At 42.7% G+C, this 17,619-nt stretch overlaps 1 protein-coding gene across 1 annotated transcript in view; it reads right to left on the reverse strand.

The window, feature by feature from the left end:
- Window positions 1–1,882: 1,882 nt before the first annotated feature.
- Window positions 1,883–17,619, reverse strand: part of slc8a4b (solute carrier family 8 member 4b) — a gene marked incomplete at both ends in the record, with an annotated part of 43,424 nt that continues 27,687 nt past the window's right edge. The window contains 5 exons of the mRNA XM_080052476.1: window positions 1,883–2,262; window positions 5,329–5,601; window positions 7,779–7,878; window positions 9,155–9,279; window positions 12,650–12,756. Coding sequence (XP_079908602.1) covers window positions 1,883–2,262; window positions 5,329–5,601; window positions 7,779–7,878; window positions 9,155–9,279; window positions 12,650–12,756 — 985 coding nt within the window. The remainder of the gene's footprint in view (window positions 2,263–5,328; window positions 5,602–7,778; window positions 7,879–9,154; window positions 9,280–12,649; window positions 12,757–17,619) is intronic.

The following is a 17,619-nucleotide window of genomic DNA, read 5'->3' on the forward strand; positions in this document are numbered from 1 at the left end:
TTTTCATATATATATATTTTTTTCAAACTAGAACTGGCAGCCCGTGGGACCTGTACAAAGCCTGCAAGGTGAAAATGAACGGTGATCCGTCACACCCTTGTTCTATTAAATCTTTGGAAAACAGAGACTTGTGATTTGAGCTTTGAGTACAAAGAAACGTCCCAACAGTCGTGTGATTCCTCAGAGCTGCCTTACATTTCCCTCGGAGCGTTCCACTCTTCTCCCCGCCTGCGAGCCATCTTGGGTTTTAGCGTTCCACACCAGCCTCTCTCTCCCTTCTGATGGATTCCCTTGATTTTCATGAACTGTGTTTTTTTCGGGAGGGAAAAAGGGATCGTGGAACTTTCTTTTTTTAACTTCCCTTTTCCTTACAAAGATGGGGGGATCGGGGGGGGGGGTCTTCACATAAATTAACTGTCAGTGTTTTTTCTCACTCACACACATCAATAAAAGTTTTTCTTATAATATCATGTACAATTAGAAACACTGGGCGTGGTCACAGTTTTGCTCTGTCATCAACACCGCCGTTGTCCACGGCAACCAGTGAGATTCCTCCGCTCTGATTTATTCGTTGATGTCCCTTTGGCGTGACATCACTTCCAGCAACAGCAACCTCACAATGTGTAGTGCACAATGCTTTTTCATGGCCTAAAAAAGACAACTATTACTAGATGGACAGCTTGCTCGTCGGTTCTCCAGTCTTACGTTTCTTGATCTTGCCTGTCAGATCCAATCCGTCAAACAAGCAGCCTTTACTTTCTTTGTCTTCATCCCTCCATACTATATTAATACATCTCCTTTTTTCTGTTTTTCTTTTTTACAATTGCACGGTAACAACATCAACACGTGACGCCATTTAAAGGTTTAGAAAAAAGGGGCGGGGCCAGGGAGTTTCCTTGATGGATAACCGAGGCTGTTGATTGGCGTGAGGGCAGAGGGACTTGGGGTTGGCTGGATTGAAAAGAGGGTTCGGTAGGCGGTGGCTACAGCGTTTCACCATCACAACGTTGACACAGTTCCTACGGGGGACAAACGAGTAAGGCAAGAGGGAGGGACGGAGGAGTGTAGAGGAAAGCGTGTGTGTGTGTGTGTGTGTGTGTGTGTGTGTGTGTGTGTGTGTGTGTGTGTTGTAGGGGTGAAAGGACTATTTTGCACAGTGTAGTCAAGAAGAGAAAGAAGTTGTCCGGTTTTTCAGCTTGCCCGTTCGCCTGCAAGTTAGTGAGTGAGTGGTCACCTGAGGACCCCGAACTGTGTGTGTGTGTGTGTGTGTGTGTGTGTGTGTGTGTGTGTGTGTGTGTGTGTGTGTTCAGTACAGTTTGGGGGAAGAGGGGTTAGAAGTAAGTCACTGACAGTGGTAGATCGAGGTTCAGTGGTCGCAATGTGAGGATCCACCGTTCCCATGACGACGAGATGCAGTAAAGACGCAGGGAGCGAAAGAGAGAGAGAGAAGAGGAGGAGGTGTAGACAATTTTTTCCCCTCAACTTTTTTCCAATGCTTTTTCCTTGTCGTCTTTTCTCTCTTTTCTCTCTATCAACTTCATACAGGCGCTCATCTAATATTGTTGCTTTACTTTTCTTTGTCAGTGTTCCATACACTCTTTTACAGAAAATAAATGAATGGAAATAGGCCCATCTTCTTTTCTGTCTGAAACACTGAAAACTGCTTAGGACTTCTACAAAAAAATTAGGGAAATTTCAGGGCCTGCTTAATCTATAACAAAACTCTCCTCATCCCCCATCCCTCTCTCTCTCTCTCTCTCTCTCTAACAGCAATGTGTGTCTCTCCCTGTCCCCCTCTCCCTCCCTCTCTCTCTCCCCATATAACAGTAGTGTGTCTCTCTCCCTCCACCCTGTCCCCTCTTTCTCCCTCTCCACTATCTATCTAGAACTCCGGTAAATGGCAGTAGGCCTCCAGTGAAGCCAGCAGGATGTAGAGAAGCCACAGCGAGACGAACAGCAGCGACGTGACTATCTTGGTTTTCCTCGGCCCTCCCAGCTCCCCGCCGGCCACCGAGGCCCTGCGCCGGTAGAGCAGCGACATCACACACACACAGGCCAGGATGGTGTAGAGGGTGACGGAGAAGGCCAGGTTGCCCGGGTCCACTAAGAAGGGCTTGCCCCGGGAGCGCCAGGCCACGGCGGCCATGGTCCACGCCACACCGATGCCCAGGAAGACGTTGACGGCATTGGAGCCCGTCACGTTGCCGATGGAGGCGTCGGCATACTGGTCCTGGATGGCGGCCACCTTGCTGGCGAAGGTGTCTGGTTATGAAAAAAAGAAATATTTGCTGTTATGGAAATGAGTCTTGTTTGATTTTTTTAAGAGACAAGCATTATGATACATTTTTCAGGTTTTTAGCTTGAATGGCTGCCAAGATATAGCTATACATTGTTTGGCCAAAGAATGATCCAAATCGTGTGTGTGTGTGGGGGGGGGGAGGGGGGAGGCTTGTGGTGTAGTGATTATCTCTGCAAAGGACCCATAGTCACAGCAGCAAGAACTAGCTTTTACTTTCAGTAACATTCACTTGGTTTATGTTACTTTACACTGTTGGATTATCTTCTTGAAGATCATGCATGGCTCTGTATCTGTAATCCAGAGTTGTGTATTGACAATCAGCCAGCACAGTCCAGATGTAATAACTGCTGTAAAATGCTGTAGGTGTGTATGAGTGACTGGAGCTCTTATGGTGCTGAGACTCTACAACCGGGCTGGCAGGGAACACCAGGGAAAGCTGCCAGTTATTGTACGCTTGTCTCAGCTTAAATCTATTTTTAGACGGGCTGGTGAGATGAGTCTCTGCTCTCATCTGACTGTCGGAGGGATTTGTTCATATTCACATCCCCAACATGAAGAATATCCTCCACACTTTCTCGCTGGTTATTCTGCTTTTTGACAAAGATTGTGGGTTTGGATATGCACAATATTGCCTCCACATGCACACTGTACTGCTTGTATAATGACATAGAAGACCATACCCATATTTAAAAACCCACTGCACTACATACTGCACTTTCAGCAAGTTAATTTTTATTTTCCAGTAATAAATAACCCATCAAAACCCTAATTACAAATCAACATACACATGCCCACATGTCCTGGTGATGAATGAAAAAGCATGGCTTATGCTATTAGGATGGCCAAGACAAGGGACTTTACACTAGCTGTTGTTGAATCATGTGACCACATTACTATCATAACATGTATATGAGTAATGTGTAGCTGCCCTTCACTGTCAAAACCAGAAACTTACTGTATAAAAAGAAAGTGTTAGTTTCCAGCAGCCAGAAGTTGGCTTTGGCATGATTAATGTGTCATTTAATAACTGCTTAGGGCAAATTAAAAATTCTTACCAGGCAGAAAATGACTAAAATGAATAGCCTATAGTTTCAGATTTATTAGTTATGTTAAACAAAATGCTATTTCACCTAGAGTATCAGGCTAAACACAGTGTCCCTGTAACAGTGGTTAATGTGTAGAACACGCAGTACCATTTTTAATTTAGACTGTTTCTGTAATGTACCTTCACTGTGCTATAGGGTGGCGGCAGACATTATTTTGGGTGGACTGACCCTTTCACAACATGAACGTGACACAGGTCAAAAAGTCAAGACCCTGCTGAATTAGTTCACCTCCAGTTCAGATATTAAAAACCACTGATGCTTTTTTAAATGGCTACAAATGAGCTTGATAAACCTCTTAAACAACCAGAGGCATTTAATGGTTCAACGCATTCAACCCAAGCCAATCAGCACTTGCCCTCTAATTGCCTGAATCTGCAAATCAGGTGTAAATTGGCTGTGAAATCCTCCAGTGTAATGCCCTCTGATGTAATAATGCAGAGCAATGTGGTGGTGTGTGAGACAGAAATTGGGCAAACAAGAGAGAAGATTAATGTTTCTATCAAGCGTTGAGGCGATCGCACGCTCAAGCACACATACACACACACACACACATACACACACACACACAACCGAAAAAGGCTGTGCAAAAACCACCCGCTCCGAAAGACATTTTTCACCAACACACACACACACACACCTGGGGAACCACAGCGCGCACACACACACACACACACACACACACACACACACACACACACACACACACACACACACACACACACACACGCACACACACACACAGACACACACACACACACACACACACACACACACACACACACACACACACACACACACACACACACACACACACACACACACACACACACACACACACACACACACACACACAACACAAGACAGAATGATGGATGATACCGGAGGGAAAACATATCAGCCAATAAGAGGAGCAGAGGGAGAGAGAGTTAGGAAACATAATAAAAAATGGAGCGTTGATGGGGTTGAGAGAGAGCGTAACACAGGTAAATGAAGCATCATACCAGAGTGTGAGGGATGGGCCCGTAGAGAATGTGATTGAAAAAGCTAATACAAGAAAAAGATGATTAGCAACCATATGAACATGGGCCTGTTTTGTGACAGGGAACACACACTGTCTGCTAGTAATGCTTCTTCTTAATCAAACGCATAAAGATAATATGGCTGCTGAAGGAATGGATTCAAACTCTACTTTCTAGAGAATCTGCTGCAAGGCTTCAAAGTAAAATCCCAAGAGAGTAGCAAAGGTAGTGTGTTTCTATAAATCATACGGAGGGGACAACAATAAAGCGGGCGAGGGGGGAATTGAATTAAAGCCCTGGGATGACGCCTCCCCTCCCAACAGAGACAAGCTCAGAGCTGGAGGCTTTGATTGAGCCGGCGTTTTACAATTCACTTTTGATTTCCAGCCTGCTTTCTGAAGGCGGCTGCTATCACATTAAGATAAATAGGAAAAAGGATGAGTCCTCTTCCTTTATATGTGTTTTTCTTTTTGTTTGTTTGACATATCTGAAATTTGGGAAGAATACCTCAATCTCATTTCATTTCAGGTATAAGGTGGAGTCAGCGATCCTGGAAAATGCTTGTTGTCAAAATCCACCTCCTGTACATACTGTGTGTGCGTGCAGAAAATAAATCTGGTGTTAATACACCGCCTAGGCTCTGTAAACTGGTTTGTAAGCAAAGGGAAAGTTAACATATCTAGCAGCAACATACCAGTTTACAGAGTCTGGGCTTTGTATTAACACTGTACGGACAGGTACCAGATAGTGAGGATATATTCGCTGATTTTGACAAAATGTGATTCTAACAACAAGCGTGTTCCAGAATCTCTATCTCCACCTTTAAGTAGTGTTTTTTATGGTTTGCTTTTTAAAGTATGTACCATGACTTTCCTCCACCCCTCTACACATGCATGCCACTCACCTGGCACTGATGTTCCCAGAGCCACAAACACCACGGCGGTCACAGAGTCCTTCAGTCCCACGGTGCAGCCAAAGTGTGAGGCCAGGTCTCCAGTGACTGCAGTGAGCACTCCTATCAGGGATATGGAGACGATGAAGCAGGCCCAGCCATTCCAGTACTCTGTGGGCGGCACGAAGGCAAACAGAACCTTCCAGAACACTGTCAGGAAGTGCATGATGTAATCGAAGCAAGATGGCAGCCGCTCCTCGCCGCTCTCCTCCTCGTCATCGTCTCCTGTGAGAAATTCAAAAGGTCGAAGGATTAGGCAAGGCAAGGCAAGTTCATTCATATATAGCACAATTCAGACACAAGGCAATTCAAAGTGCTTTACAGGGGCATGAAATAGCAATCAAGATTAGACATGAAATTAAATTCAAGAGGCAACAAAAACAAGACTGTTAAGATAGAGATGGAGAGGTAGAGCAGAGAGAAGAGAGAAAGAGAAGCGTGAGTAGACAGAAACTATACAGTGTCTATGCATGGAACAAAAGGTCTGACGGACACTTAAAGGGTAACTGCACCCCCTGTTTGAGCATACTGCACGATTTTGAAAAATGCTTTCAGACCATGGATTCTGAATTCTGTTTTAGAACCATTGTTTTTAAACATTCCGACATCAGCCGACATTCGGGAGGGAGGGGGCCGCACGGTGTCTGTGAAGGAGGGGGCTAGCTGCTAGCTGTCACTCAGGATTCAGGAAGATCTGAATGACATGACTTCCTTGAAAAATCGAGTGACACAAAGTCTAACGGCTCTGTCACTACACGATGTGAGCTCATATGCCACACAGATGGGTCGTCTGAGATGGAGGACTTTTCTTATTCTAAATTGTTTGAGGGTGTCTCTATCGTAGTGTTAGGAGACAGAGTAGCGCAAGTGAGCTAGCGGCAGTGTGTGTGTGTGAGCGAGGAGAGCGAGCGGTAGCGTGTGTCAATAAAGTGAAGCAATGAACGAGTCCGGGTCTGTGTGTGTGTGTGTGTGTGTGTGTGTGTGTGTGTGTGTGTGTGTGTGTGTGTGTGTGTGTGTGCGCGTGCGCACAAGCGAGATAATGCAGACACACTGCCGGTAGAAGTTAAGGGTGTTAACCCCCGAAATAACATCCTTGGAGGAACAGTATAACAGTAGTAGCTCATGGACTAGCCATGGACCTGTAAAGAGCGTGACCGGCTTTGCAGCGACGTGATGACATACATGGGGTCAAAAAAGTCCCATGTACGTCATTTTTCGAACCCGAAGGAAAAAGTTATTTTCAAATCTTAGTAAAGTTCTAAAATAATTTACAATACAAAACATTTCTTAAATTAACATATTGCAATTTTTTGCAATATTAATACCAGCATATATGTGTTCCTTAACAACAGAGTCATTTAATTCAGCTTCTATCTCAAAAAACAAGTAAAAGGGTGCAGTTACACTTTAAGAAGCCACGTGTCTATCGTAAAGCAGCAACTTAGATAGACATGTGATTTAAGAAATAGTAACATTTGGGGAAATGCCATTCCCTCCCACAACAACTTTCCAAGCTCGGAATTGTTACTCTGTGTTTGTTCCTAAAGGTGCAACATGCAGTTTGACGGAAAAGAGGATTTGTTTACATGTGCAGAACCTGTAGTCTGTTTACAAATCATACAGTATTTTTCCATGTGTAATTCTTGAATAATTCTATAATCTTTCATATTATTATACAAAAAAAAAAATTTGAGGCAGCTAGAACTTTTTCGTGTATACATAGTGGCAAACTATGAATGTCTTCAAGAGACTCAGAACAACTTTAAACATATTTAATAGGTCGTAAAAAAAATTCCACCTGTCAATACCTCTATATAGTTCACCTATCAGCATGTTCATGTACCAACCAAAATGTAAACAAAACAATGTGTGGTTCTTATTGAGCTGTATTGGTAGGAATAGCTTTTACCACCTGTTACCAGTCATTATGCTTAGCTACACAACTTAAGGCTGTCGCTTCACATTTAGCGTACATACAACAGTGGTATTGATCTTTTCATCTAACTCTTGGCAAGAGAGTGAATGAACACATTTCCTAAAACGTCGAACTGCTGAGTTTCTTTAAAGTAGGACTAAGTAACAGTGTGATCAGATGGGAAGGTGCCCGCACTGGGTATTTAGGATCAGTTATGGAAACGGCAATGTAACCTGCACTACAAGAAGACTACGAACACATTCAAATAAAGGTATGTAGCCGATCTACTCTTTTAGGAAATGTACTTTTTCCATCATCCATCAGGGTTACAAGAAGGATGTCAACAAAAAACACTTTTCATAAATCAAAATGCTGCCGTATTTCCTTTGTGTGTGTGTGTGTGTGTGAGTGTGAGTGTGTGTGTGTGTGTGTGTGTGTGTGTGCGTGCGTGTGTGTGCGTGTGTGTGTGTGTGTTTTGATGTGTCACCTGCGCTGACGGTAACAGCATTGACAAACTGCTCCCTCCAGCTGCTGCTCCCCACCACCAAGGCCAGGTTTGTCTTCTTGATCAACTTGTCTACCGTACTCTACATACACACACATACACACACACACACACACACACACAAACACGCACGCACACATGCAAGTGCATACATATCAGGCAGAACAGGAAAGACACAACCCTCAAGTTGTTAATTTTACATGCAGTCACACAGAGATAAAAAGTTTTTTTTTTCAAGCCCTTCAATAACAGGTTGTAAAGACACATTTATAAAAAGACATAACAGAGAATGCGAGGTTCAGGATGTGCTAATTAATATGATACTGTGAAATTGTCTGTTGATGCTTCCTGTGAAATTGAGGAAAAAGCCTGCAGGCAGATACTGGTCCAGTTTTTTCTGCTTAAAGCAATGAGGAAAATGTTGATGCAAAAAAAGAGCTTGCAGCCCCAGAAGTCATTATCATAACTCAGCTGACAGGGCTTTGCCAGGAGAAAAAAAATGCACTGTATGTTAGAAAGTCACTATAAGAGAATTCCCAAATGAACTCCAGTGTGGGCTGGATTTATAGAATAATTATATAGTGCACCAGGACACCATAAGAACATGTCACTAGTGTTCAGTAGTTAGATAGAAAGAGCCAGCATCGCATGCAGAGGCAAACTGGAGAGTGAGAGAAAGATATATCACCCTTTGAGCTTTCCGGCGAAGAAGTATATTTACAGCTCTCTGCACACACACACACACACACACACACACACACACACACACACACACAAACACACGTACACACAAACATACAAAATGACACAAATGACCAAATGAAATACATGGAATGAATTGGTGAACGTTTTCAAAACAAAAACAATATCACGTGGACATAAGCGGAATGAAGATGAAACGGACAGGAAGACACCTCCAGGTTGCTCCTGGGCTGCTCAGAAGAAATGCTGAAGTTATCTGTTTACCATCAACGGGTACATTAAACAATGATCCAATTTGGAAACATCCATTCTCTCAAAGAAACAACACAACATTTACTTGATGACTAAGCATGTAAAGTTTCTAATTTGCCGGATGAATGGTTTGGCAGAAAGTTTTCTCTTTTCTTTGAGGGCCTGTTTTGTACCGGATCGAGATGACAGCTTGCATAAAAAGATGTGTTGTGTTTTGCGGATTGTCTGCTATCAAAGTGACAAGCATCTCATTAGAGAGCCCATTACATGCAAACAGAATGAATCATTTATCCTGCCAAACTGGGGCAGCAGCTGACACTTTAAATCACTGCAGATCCAATTTTAGCATTTTTTTTAGGCTGTGTATATACACTGATGAGAATACACACAAACGCGCTGCTCACCTTGAACTCGTAGGACTCTTCTATGACCACCTCCACCTGTGTGTGTTCGCCCAGACTGGGACAGCCCATCTTAGCCACCTCCTCATCCTCCGCTCCCACCAGAGGCTTGTTCTCATTGGAGTCACCTAGGAAACAACAGAGACCGATGGGTGAGCAGGCTTCAAGAATGGGTTAGAATGGGCAGAGGGTATACAGCTACAGCATCAACTCTCAAAGGAGCTCTATCATAAGTTCTCCTTATTTTACTGAGGTCATGTCTAAATAACTTTTATTTTGAAATCCATTCCTCAACTTCTGTATGTCATTTCCTGCAGTGAATATGACATTATATAACTATCCCTGCGTTCTAAATCTTCAAAAGTTCTTTTTGCAATTCTACATACTAAAGCTAATGATAAAAAGTATGTTGTTTGCATGCAGTATAGGCATACATATTTTTACTGATTCATTTAATTATAGTTTCGTGCCTTGAACTTCCCTCTTGCTTTTATATCCATCGCATTGCTGGTTTTACTCAAATTCTCCGTCGATGTGACGAAACTTCTGATGCGCAGTGGATTGTAGGTCATAAATGCCAAAAAAGCATGCTGATTTCCACACAAAAACATGTACTACTGGATGTAGTAGGGCATCTGGGTTTTTTCAAGCATGCTTCATCTGAACACATGTATTGGGACATCCTAAATCTTTTTCTGTCACACTAAATAGCAGGAAAGTATGGTTATTGGAATGCAGCGTGTGTTTTTGACGGTTTGTTTATTGACTTTGTTGCAAACTTATGCAAATTATACTTCACTATTACTTAAGTTTTAAGGGGCCTTCTTTCTTTGCCTCCTTACACACATTTTATCTTTTTATTTTTAACCTAAAAACAAGACTTTTCCCCCTTCACCTGAAGTAACGTGTCTGTAACAGTGACTAAACTACCTGCGTGGATGTTCGCATTGTTATAGTAATGCCCTTTAACATACATTTATTTAATTAACACCTTAAAAATCACTTTTTACTTCAATTCACAATGTCTACAATAAATAAATGAGTAATCATCTAGGATCATTCACCTTCCAAACCCTCTAGCAAAGACATTACTGTCGCACATTCTGTTTAATGGAGTGAGACATTTCAGATGGAAGTTGCCGCATGGTGAAGAATAGCAAGTGACTCTTTGAGGCTTTCCTTCTTTTTTTTTCTCTTTTTAAACAGACCAGACCCCCTTTTCACAGTGGTGTTTATGCATTCATGTCCCATTCATGTATCATGTCATTTTCTTTGGTTTCGACGAGAGCAGCATAAATTGTTTGAATAGTTTTGCTGGGGTTATCGTTTTAAGAATGAGAGCAAGCAGACGTGAAGGTCTGTAATGTAAATGCTAATATTCAAACACTGATGTGCCGCATGGGAAATCTGAGCTATCAAGCAAGCTATCCCGTATTATTAGAATCAGAAATGCCCTCCAGGAATTCAGATTCTCTGCCAGGGAACAACCTTTGGACAGTGTCTCTCTGATACCAAACGTCCCACCATGCCTACGTACGTAGATCCATATGTCTCCTCGCTCCCACTCCATACATATTGACAGCCGTTAATTGAGTCAGCTGTTATCAGTGTAGACCTGATGTAATTGTGCAGTGTGCATGTGTGTGCGCGCATGTGTGGCGTGCGTGTGTGTGCGTGCGTGCGTGTGTGTTTTTGTGTATGGCTGAATCTTGAATCTTGAATCTTGAGAGTGTGTGTGTGTGTGTGTGTGTGTGTGTGCGCGCATGTAAAAGTCCACCTTCTATGTCTCTGTTATGAAACCAATTGGCATTTCCTTCTGCAGTGAAACATGCCCCAGGCTTTTTGCTATCCGTGACATGAGTGTGGCCCCTTTACTACAACCAGGGAGAGTGTGTCACTGTGTCTACTGTAGAGCAGCAGCAGTAGAAGCATTAGCGTCACATCTCCATCTGTGTCTTCTATATACAGTCTATGGTGTCTACACAGGCTACTGAGGAAGGATCACACCCTTATTCTACCGGTTGGTTGGTTACATGTGTAAGGGAAGGGATTTGGCATGACCTTGTCTGTGTCTGGCAACTCCATGTTGACAGGAACAACCACTTGACTTAACAGTGGAACCTAACAACGGTATTTGGATTGGTGCTGCATACAAAATGGCAATGCGTTTTATATGCATGTATCTATCTATCTATCTATCTATCTATCTATCTATCTATCTATCTATCTATCTATCTATCTATCTATCTATCTATCTATCTATCTATCTATCTATCTATCTATCTATCTATCTATCTATCTATCTATCTATCTATCTATCTATCTATCTATCTATCTATCTATCTATCTATCTATCTATCTATCTATCTATCTATCTATCTATCTATCTATCTATCTATCTATCCAACAATGCTCTGTGAGGTTGTACTTTGAAAGGAGCAGGAAGCTAAATACTAAACTCATAATCAATTAATCACATGACGAGAGCAAAGATTAGATATAATTTTATGTTGCAGATATATATATGTTAATCTTTCTGCGACCCCTCAGATTGAACTAATAGCTTGGAGTTACAGTAATTGGCGAGGGCAAGAGAGAAGGAAATAAAAAAAGCGGAGACATGAAGTCAATGAGACAAATAAAATATTTCTTAGGTGTGAAACGACACGAGGCAAATTACTCCAGACTGTCTTTTTCTGCCTGGAGATACATTTGAAAAGAGGAAAGTCGAAGCAGAATAATCCGCGGTGAACAATTTATTGACTTCCGGCACTGAATCCTTCTAGCCTTGACTCACCTGCAGAGATCAGCTACCTGCCTGATGTAATGAGCCCCTCTTCACATTCAAACTAAATCCCATCCCACATTCTTAAAAAGTTGAAGGGCTTAGAAGTTTAAGATTTTTGGATTTCAGAGCTACCTGGTTACCGTGTGGAATTACAAAATTGGAACCAGTTTTTTCTGCAAACTGTACCCAAACTGCTTGCTTCCTGCTTATTTTATTTGTACCATTTGCAAATATGAACACAGTGCCACAGCACAGGAAATGAGACATAAATATAGAAGCTTGGTGGCTATATATATTCCGCATAACGTTCATCTATTTATGTTAATGAGAGGGACAGGATACAGATGTGACAAGGACGCTGTTATTAAGAAAAAAACAACACTTCATAGCTTTTTTAAATCCCTTCTCCAGGCCAGTTTGTACTTCAAAGGGAAATGTTTCCCAAGATAATCTGAGTTTCGATTGGAGGTTCAAGGCAATCAATGGCAGGTCTCCCCCCTGTCACTCTTTCCTCTTTGTTTTTGCCTCTCTGGCATCTCTCACCACACACACACACACACACGCACACGCACACACGCACACACACACACACACACGCACACGCACACACAGACAAAAACGCACACACAAACGCACACAGACACACACACACACACGCACACACACACACACACACAAACGCACACAGACACGCACACACACACACTCACCGTGTTTCTGCCCTATCTCCAACAGGACGGGCTCTCCCAGCTCGATGGTGAAGGCCTTGTTCTTCTCATACTCCTCATCATCGATAATCTTCACCTCGATGATCTTCCTGTGAAAGAGAGGAGGGAAGGATGAGAGTGTGTTCTGGTTAATTAACATGTTCAGTTTCATGCCCTCCGTCGTGCATTGCAACCGCTTTTAGAGCAGTCCGTTAAACCTGATAAAGTCTCACTCTGTCAGTCTGTAATCAGAAATACCTGTATATGAAAAAGTTACTCACTATAGCTTTAAGCAAGAAACAGGACACATCGCAAAAAACAAAAAATAAGATGAATTCCTCTCTTAAAAGCTGGGGCATATGATTTTGGAGAGAATAGCAGTTGGGATAGAGATTTGAATCCAAATACCTCAACCGCTCCACTTGTGTTCTCTCTGGTCCCTCCCTGACACGCTCTACCTGCTGTAGCTCCACCCTCCGAACCACAGTTATGTGCGTTCATGTCTTTTCAACTAGTGTATTTCCCGGTCTTTCCTCGTATCCCTGCTGTCTTAGCGGTGTAAGCAGTTGTTGTTAAAGTGGAAATAGGACATTTAGGGGCCGTTGATTGTAGACATTGCTGTTTCTTGGCTGCCGTAATGCCAAACTGTCAGACTGCTAGGGTCGTGAACGCTCACGCAACTGACGCAACAATGTCGGTGCCAAAGTGAATGGACAGTCCCAACAGCCAATAAGAACGGAAATCGGAGCATTGGTCAAAATGTACATGAGCGGTGGCAATTTTTGGGGGCGGCACACAGAGGCAGGGGAGAGCAAAGTGACGAGTAGATATTCTCAGACCACTTCACCTACATATAGATGAAGGGCTAATATGACATTTTTGCCAAATATTCGATATAAGGCAGCTAACTTTACCCCCCGGGCAGAAATAAAGCTATTCTCCAGCTGACAGTGTTGGCAGCACAGACACATAGTTGAGACATTTCCTATAGTTGCACCCAGGGGAGAGCACCAAAATGCAGCGCAAAGAGTTTTATTTACGGGACGCATTCTTCAGTCAGCCCTTTAATAGAGGATTGAAAGTAAAAAAAAGTGTGTGCATATGCAAAAACAGCTGTGTGTGTGTGTGTGTGTGTGTGCGTGCGTGCGTGTGTGCATGTGTGTGTGTGTGCATGTGTGTGTGTGCATGTGTGTGTGTGCATGTGTGTGTGTGCGTGTGTGTGTCCGTGTGTGTGTGTGTGCGTGCCCAGGGGAGGTGGCATTGTTATCAGTTCCGGCAATGTATTAACAGAGGGAGTATCACTCGAAGGTGGAGTAAATTATTCTGGGGACGCTTGCTGTCAAAATCAGTGAATATCTTCTCACTATCCACTACCTGTCTGTAATGTGTGTGCACTGAATACGACTCCAGTGTTAATACAAGGCCTAAGCTCTATAAACTAGCAACATAACTTTTACAGAGCCTAGGCTATGTAATTACACTTTCGAGCACACACACAGTACATACAAGTAGAGGAAAGTGAGGAGATGTTCACACTTTAAAGGTGGGGTAAGCGATTTTGGAGAATGTTTGTTGACAAATCACCTTTTGTCAAAATCCCTCACTGATTTTGATACAGTACATCTGTATCTGACAGGCAGGCAGTAGTGTTCATTTCCACCTAGCTGTGTCATTATATGCTTCACTGTCAGCCATGTTGACTCTGACACCACACAAAGGCTCCGCTTCAACAGAGAGAACGCAGGAGGGAGGAGAGGAACGAGAGAGACAGAGAGAGAGAGGGGGATGGAGGTGTAGAGAAGTGGAAGTGCATTGATTTCACTGGCGAGCTGTCACAGAAACAATGGATGAAACTGTCGGCTGGACTCTGTTTCAGGCAGTGTTAATTTTGGCAGCAAATTCTGATTTAGTCTTAGTCTTTTGAATATCACACCATTTAGTCTTAGTCCTATTCTAGTCATCTAAAATATTTTAGTCTTAGTCTAGTCTAGTCTACTAAATATAAGCAGATTTTAGTTTGACTAAATCTACAGCGGACTTCGTCGACTAAGTGTTTTTCTTAATTGAATGGTATTAAGGTTTGAATATGCAATACAGACACAGATTTAATGGTTGTAATACAAAACATGTATTCTATTTCATTAGTAATAATCTCACATAAAATCAGTGTACCTGACTGGATAGGGGGGAGGGGGGGCTTTAAGAGCCTGTGCCCGGGGGCCCATTATCTCATGATCTGTCTATGAACCAACTGGATTCCACAATCTTTTTTCTTTTTGCGGGGAGCATGCACAAGCATTATTCATAAAATAAAGAAAATATTTTAAAAAAGTGGGGGGCCCCACACTAGGTCTTGAAACGGGCCCCGAGATCGCTAAGGCCGCCTCTGGGCAGCAGCACGCAGTTGAGGTGCTGATAAATTTGAGCAACTGCGCCTTCCTTTAAGCAACACTGCTGCCGCTGTGTGTGTTCGGACTTCTTTTGCATCAAAGCCTTTTAGATAATACAATTAGAGGTTTTAATTGAACGCTGTCCATACGTCGGAGTTGATTGTAACTTAAAAACAGAAACTAACGGACGGAGGCGGCAGTTTCACATGGCTCTGTGTACTCAAACTCGAGACAGAGCCTACTACAAACAGATCGCGGAACTTAGCCGTTCCCCTAGACATCGTTAACGGGCAGGATATCCCTGACTATAATTTTTGTCCATCATACCGCAGAGTTTTTCAGCACAGCGGCTCACTCCACCCGCTCACACCTGCGCGGTCTCCCGTCGATTTTCACCGACACAGGGTTGAATTCGCTGCTTTGCACTGATTGGATTTCTTCCCAACTTGTCCCACAAAAAGAGTAGTTCTGATTGGATCTCTTCTCCATTCGTCCCGCCCTAACAGTTTCGTCTAGTTCCTATTCGTAGACTATAGTGTCAGTTAAATTAGTCTCAGTCTTCGTAATCACATCTGCCTTTTTATTTAGTTTTTATTTAGTTTACGTCCGTGAAAAAGGTTCGTAGACGAATATTTTTCGTCATAGTCTTAGTCTACGAAATTAACACTGGTTTCAGGGAGGGATGAAATTAAATGTTTTAATTTTACAGACGATTTCTTTACTTAAATCATTTCCAGTCATCTGTCTGTAGAAACCTCCTTATTTTAAGATAGACTTTAGTCAGCAACCATTAGCGTGTATGGCATTCTAGTATAGTTCACGCCAAAAACAAGTTACGTCTTACTTTTATTTCATGACCTGTCATCTAGAAACATTTTCTTTTCAAATCTGTCTTTTCAAGCATCTTTTTGAGCTAACCTTGCAGCATCAGCTAGCTGGCAAGCATTGAAAAATCATAACGTTTGGCATTTCAGCAGTTTGTGGCTAAAAATTAAAAGCCTGCTGTGCATCTAACAACTGTCTGATTTTTTAGGGCCTATTGTTCTGAAAATGACTGAGAATTTCCGGCGGTAAATTGGCTGTGATATACTTGTGTAAAGTGCATTATGTGCCGTGCTCGCATGGAAGGATTTACAGGTGTAGCAACAGTGACTTAAGGGCCGGGCTTAGTCAACCGTCAATGGACAGTAAGAGAGGCAAGAGGAAAGGCAGTGGTGAGAGAAAAAAACAGATTAACACAGAGGAGCAGGAGGAGAGAGAGGGGAAAAGAGAGTGAAGAAGAAGAAGTTGACAGAGAGAGAGGTTGAAACAGGACTATGAGTAATGCTCTAACTCCACTGAGATGTTAAGGATTACGACTCAATACACACTGAGTTCACTTGGGGGGACAATACACACACACACACACACACACACACACACACACACACACAATGACGGATTAGAACTCACCTTTCATGTACAAACATGGAACAGTCATACAAGTCAACTATGAGCAACGTGCACACATACACAGTAGACATGTACACACATACAGTACTGTTTGTCATGCTGCACATCGTACGCATTACACAGATTGTAATTTGGATGAACAGACATCACAGCCACCCCCGCATGCACTCAGTTTCGCTAAAAATACACGCACGCACGCAAGCGCACACACACACACACACACACACACACACTGACTCTAATGCTTTCATTATTCACAGTTGTTGCCGGATGCGACAGCACTCCCAGCTGTGCCACACTATATCTCGGCCCACTCATTCTCAGGCCCTTTGTCACCTCGTCTTCCTCTCTGGCTGACTTTTCATTCAGACTATCGTCACATGAACCCAATTTGTCTTGTTTTTACATTTTCATTAAGTCATATAGTCATCTATCCTTTTTCCATTTCATAAAGAGAGAAGGAGACTGATTGAATGCTAGCGACTTTGGTAATCCCTTGACTTTTCAACTCTAGTGCTGATTAGCTTATATCAGCGTTTTTATTTATTTTTATTTTAGCTGCCCGGTGTGGCAAGCATTATACCTGCAATCCTAGCTGCAATACATCAAGTAATGCTTCACTCTCTCTCCCTCTGTGTCTCTCTCTATCACTCTCTCTTTTCTTCCTGTCTCGCCTTCTGTCTATATTTCTACCCTGTTACTTTTTGACACCTGCTCCCCAGAAAATACCCCTGTCAGACAGCATAGCCTCAAAGCCTTGGGTCTGTCAAAAGAGTGACACACACACATACACACACACACACACACATACACACACACACACACACACACAAACCAAGTTCACTGAACACAGAACTCGCGGTGTCAGAAATACAGACCGAAAAAAGGCAGAGAGCGACAGAGTGAAAAAAGGTCAACAGAGGGTATTGTTGATTGAAAAGCCCCAAACAGAGTCTCGTGGGCTGTAAATCAGTTTAATGGATAAGTTTTATATTCACTAGAGCGTGCATTTGTTATGTGTGTGTGTGTGTGTGTGGCGCCCATAGATAGTAAATAATAGGTGGCGCCAAAGTTTATTTTATTTTTATAGAAGTGAATGATTGAGTGACAGCTTGATTTGATTACTTGAGA

This window comes from Ammodytes marinus, assembly GCF_949987685.1.
Source record: "Ammodytes marinus genome assembly, chromosome: 23".
NCBI lineage: Eukaryota > Metazoa > Chordata > Actinopteri > Uranoscopiformes > Ammodytidae > Ammodytes > Ammodytes marinus.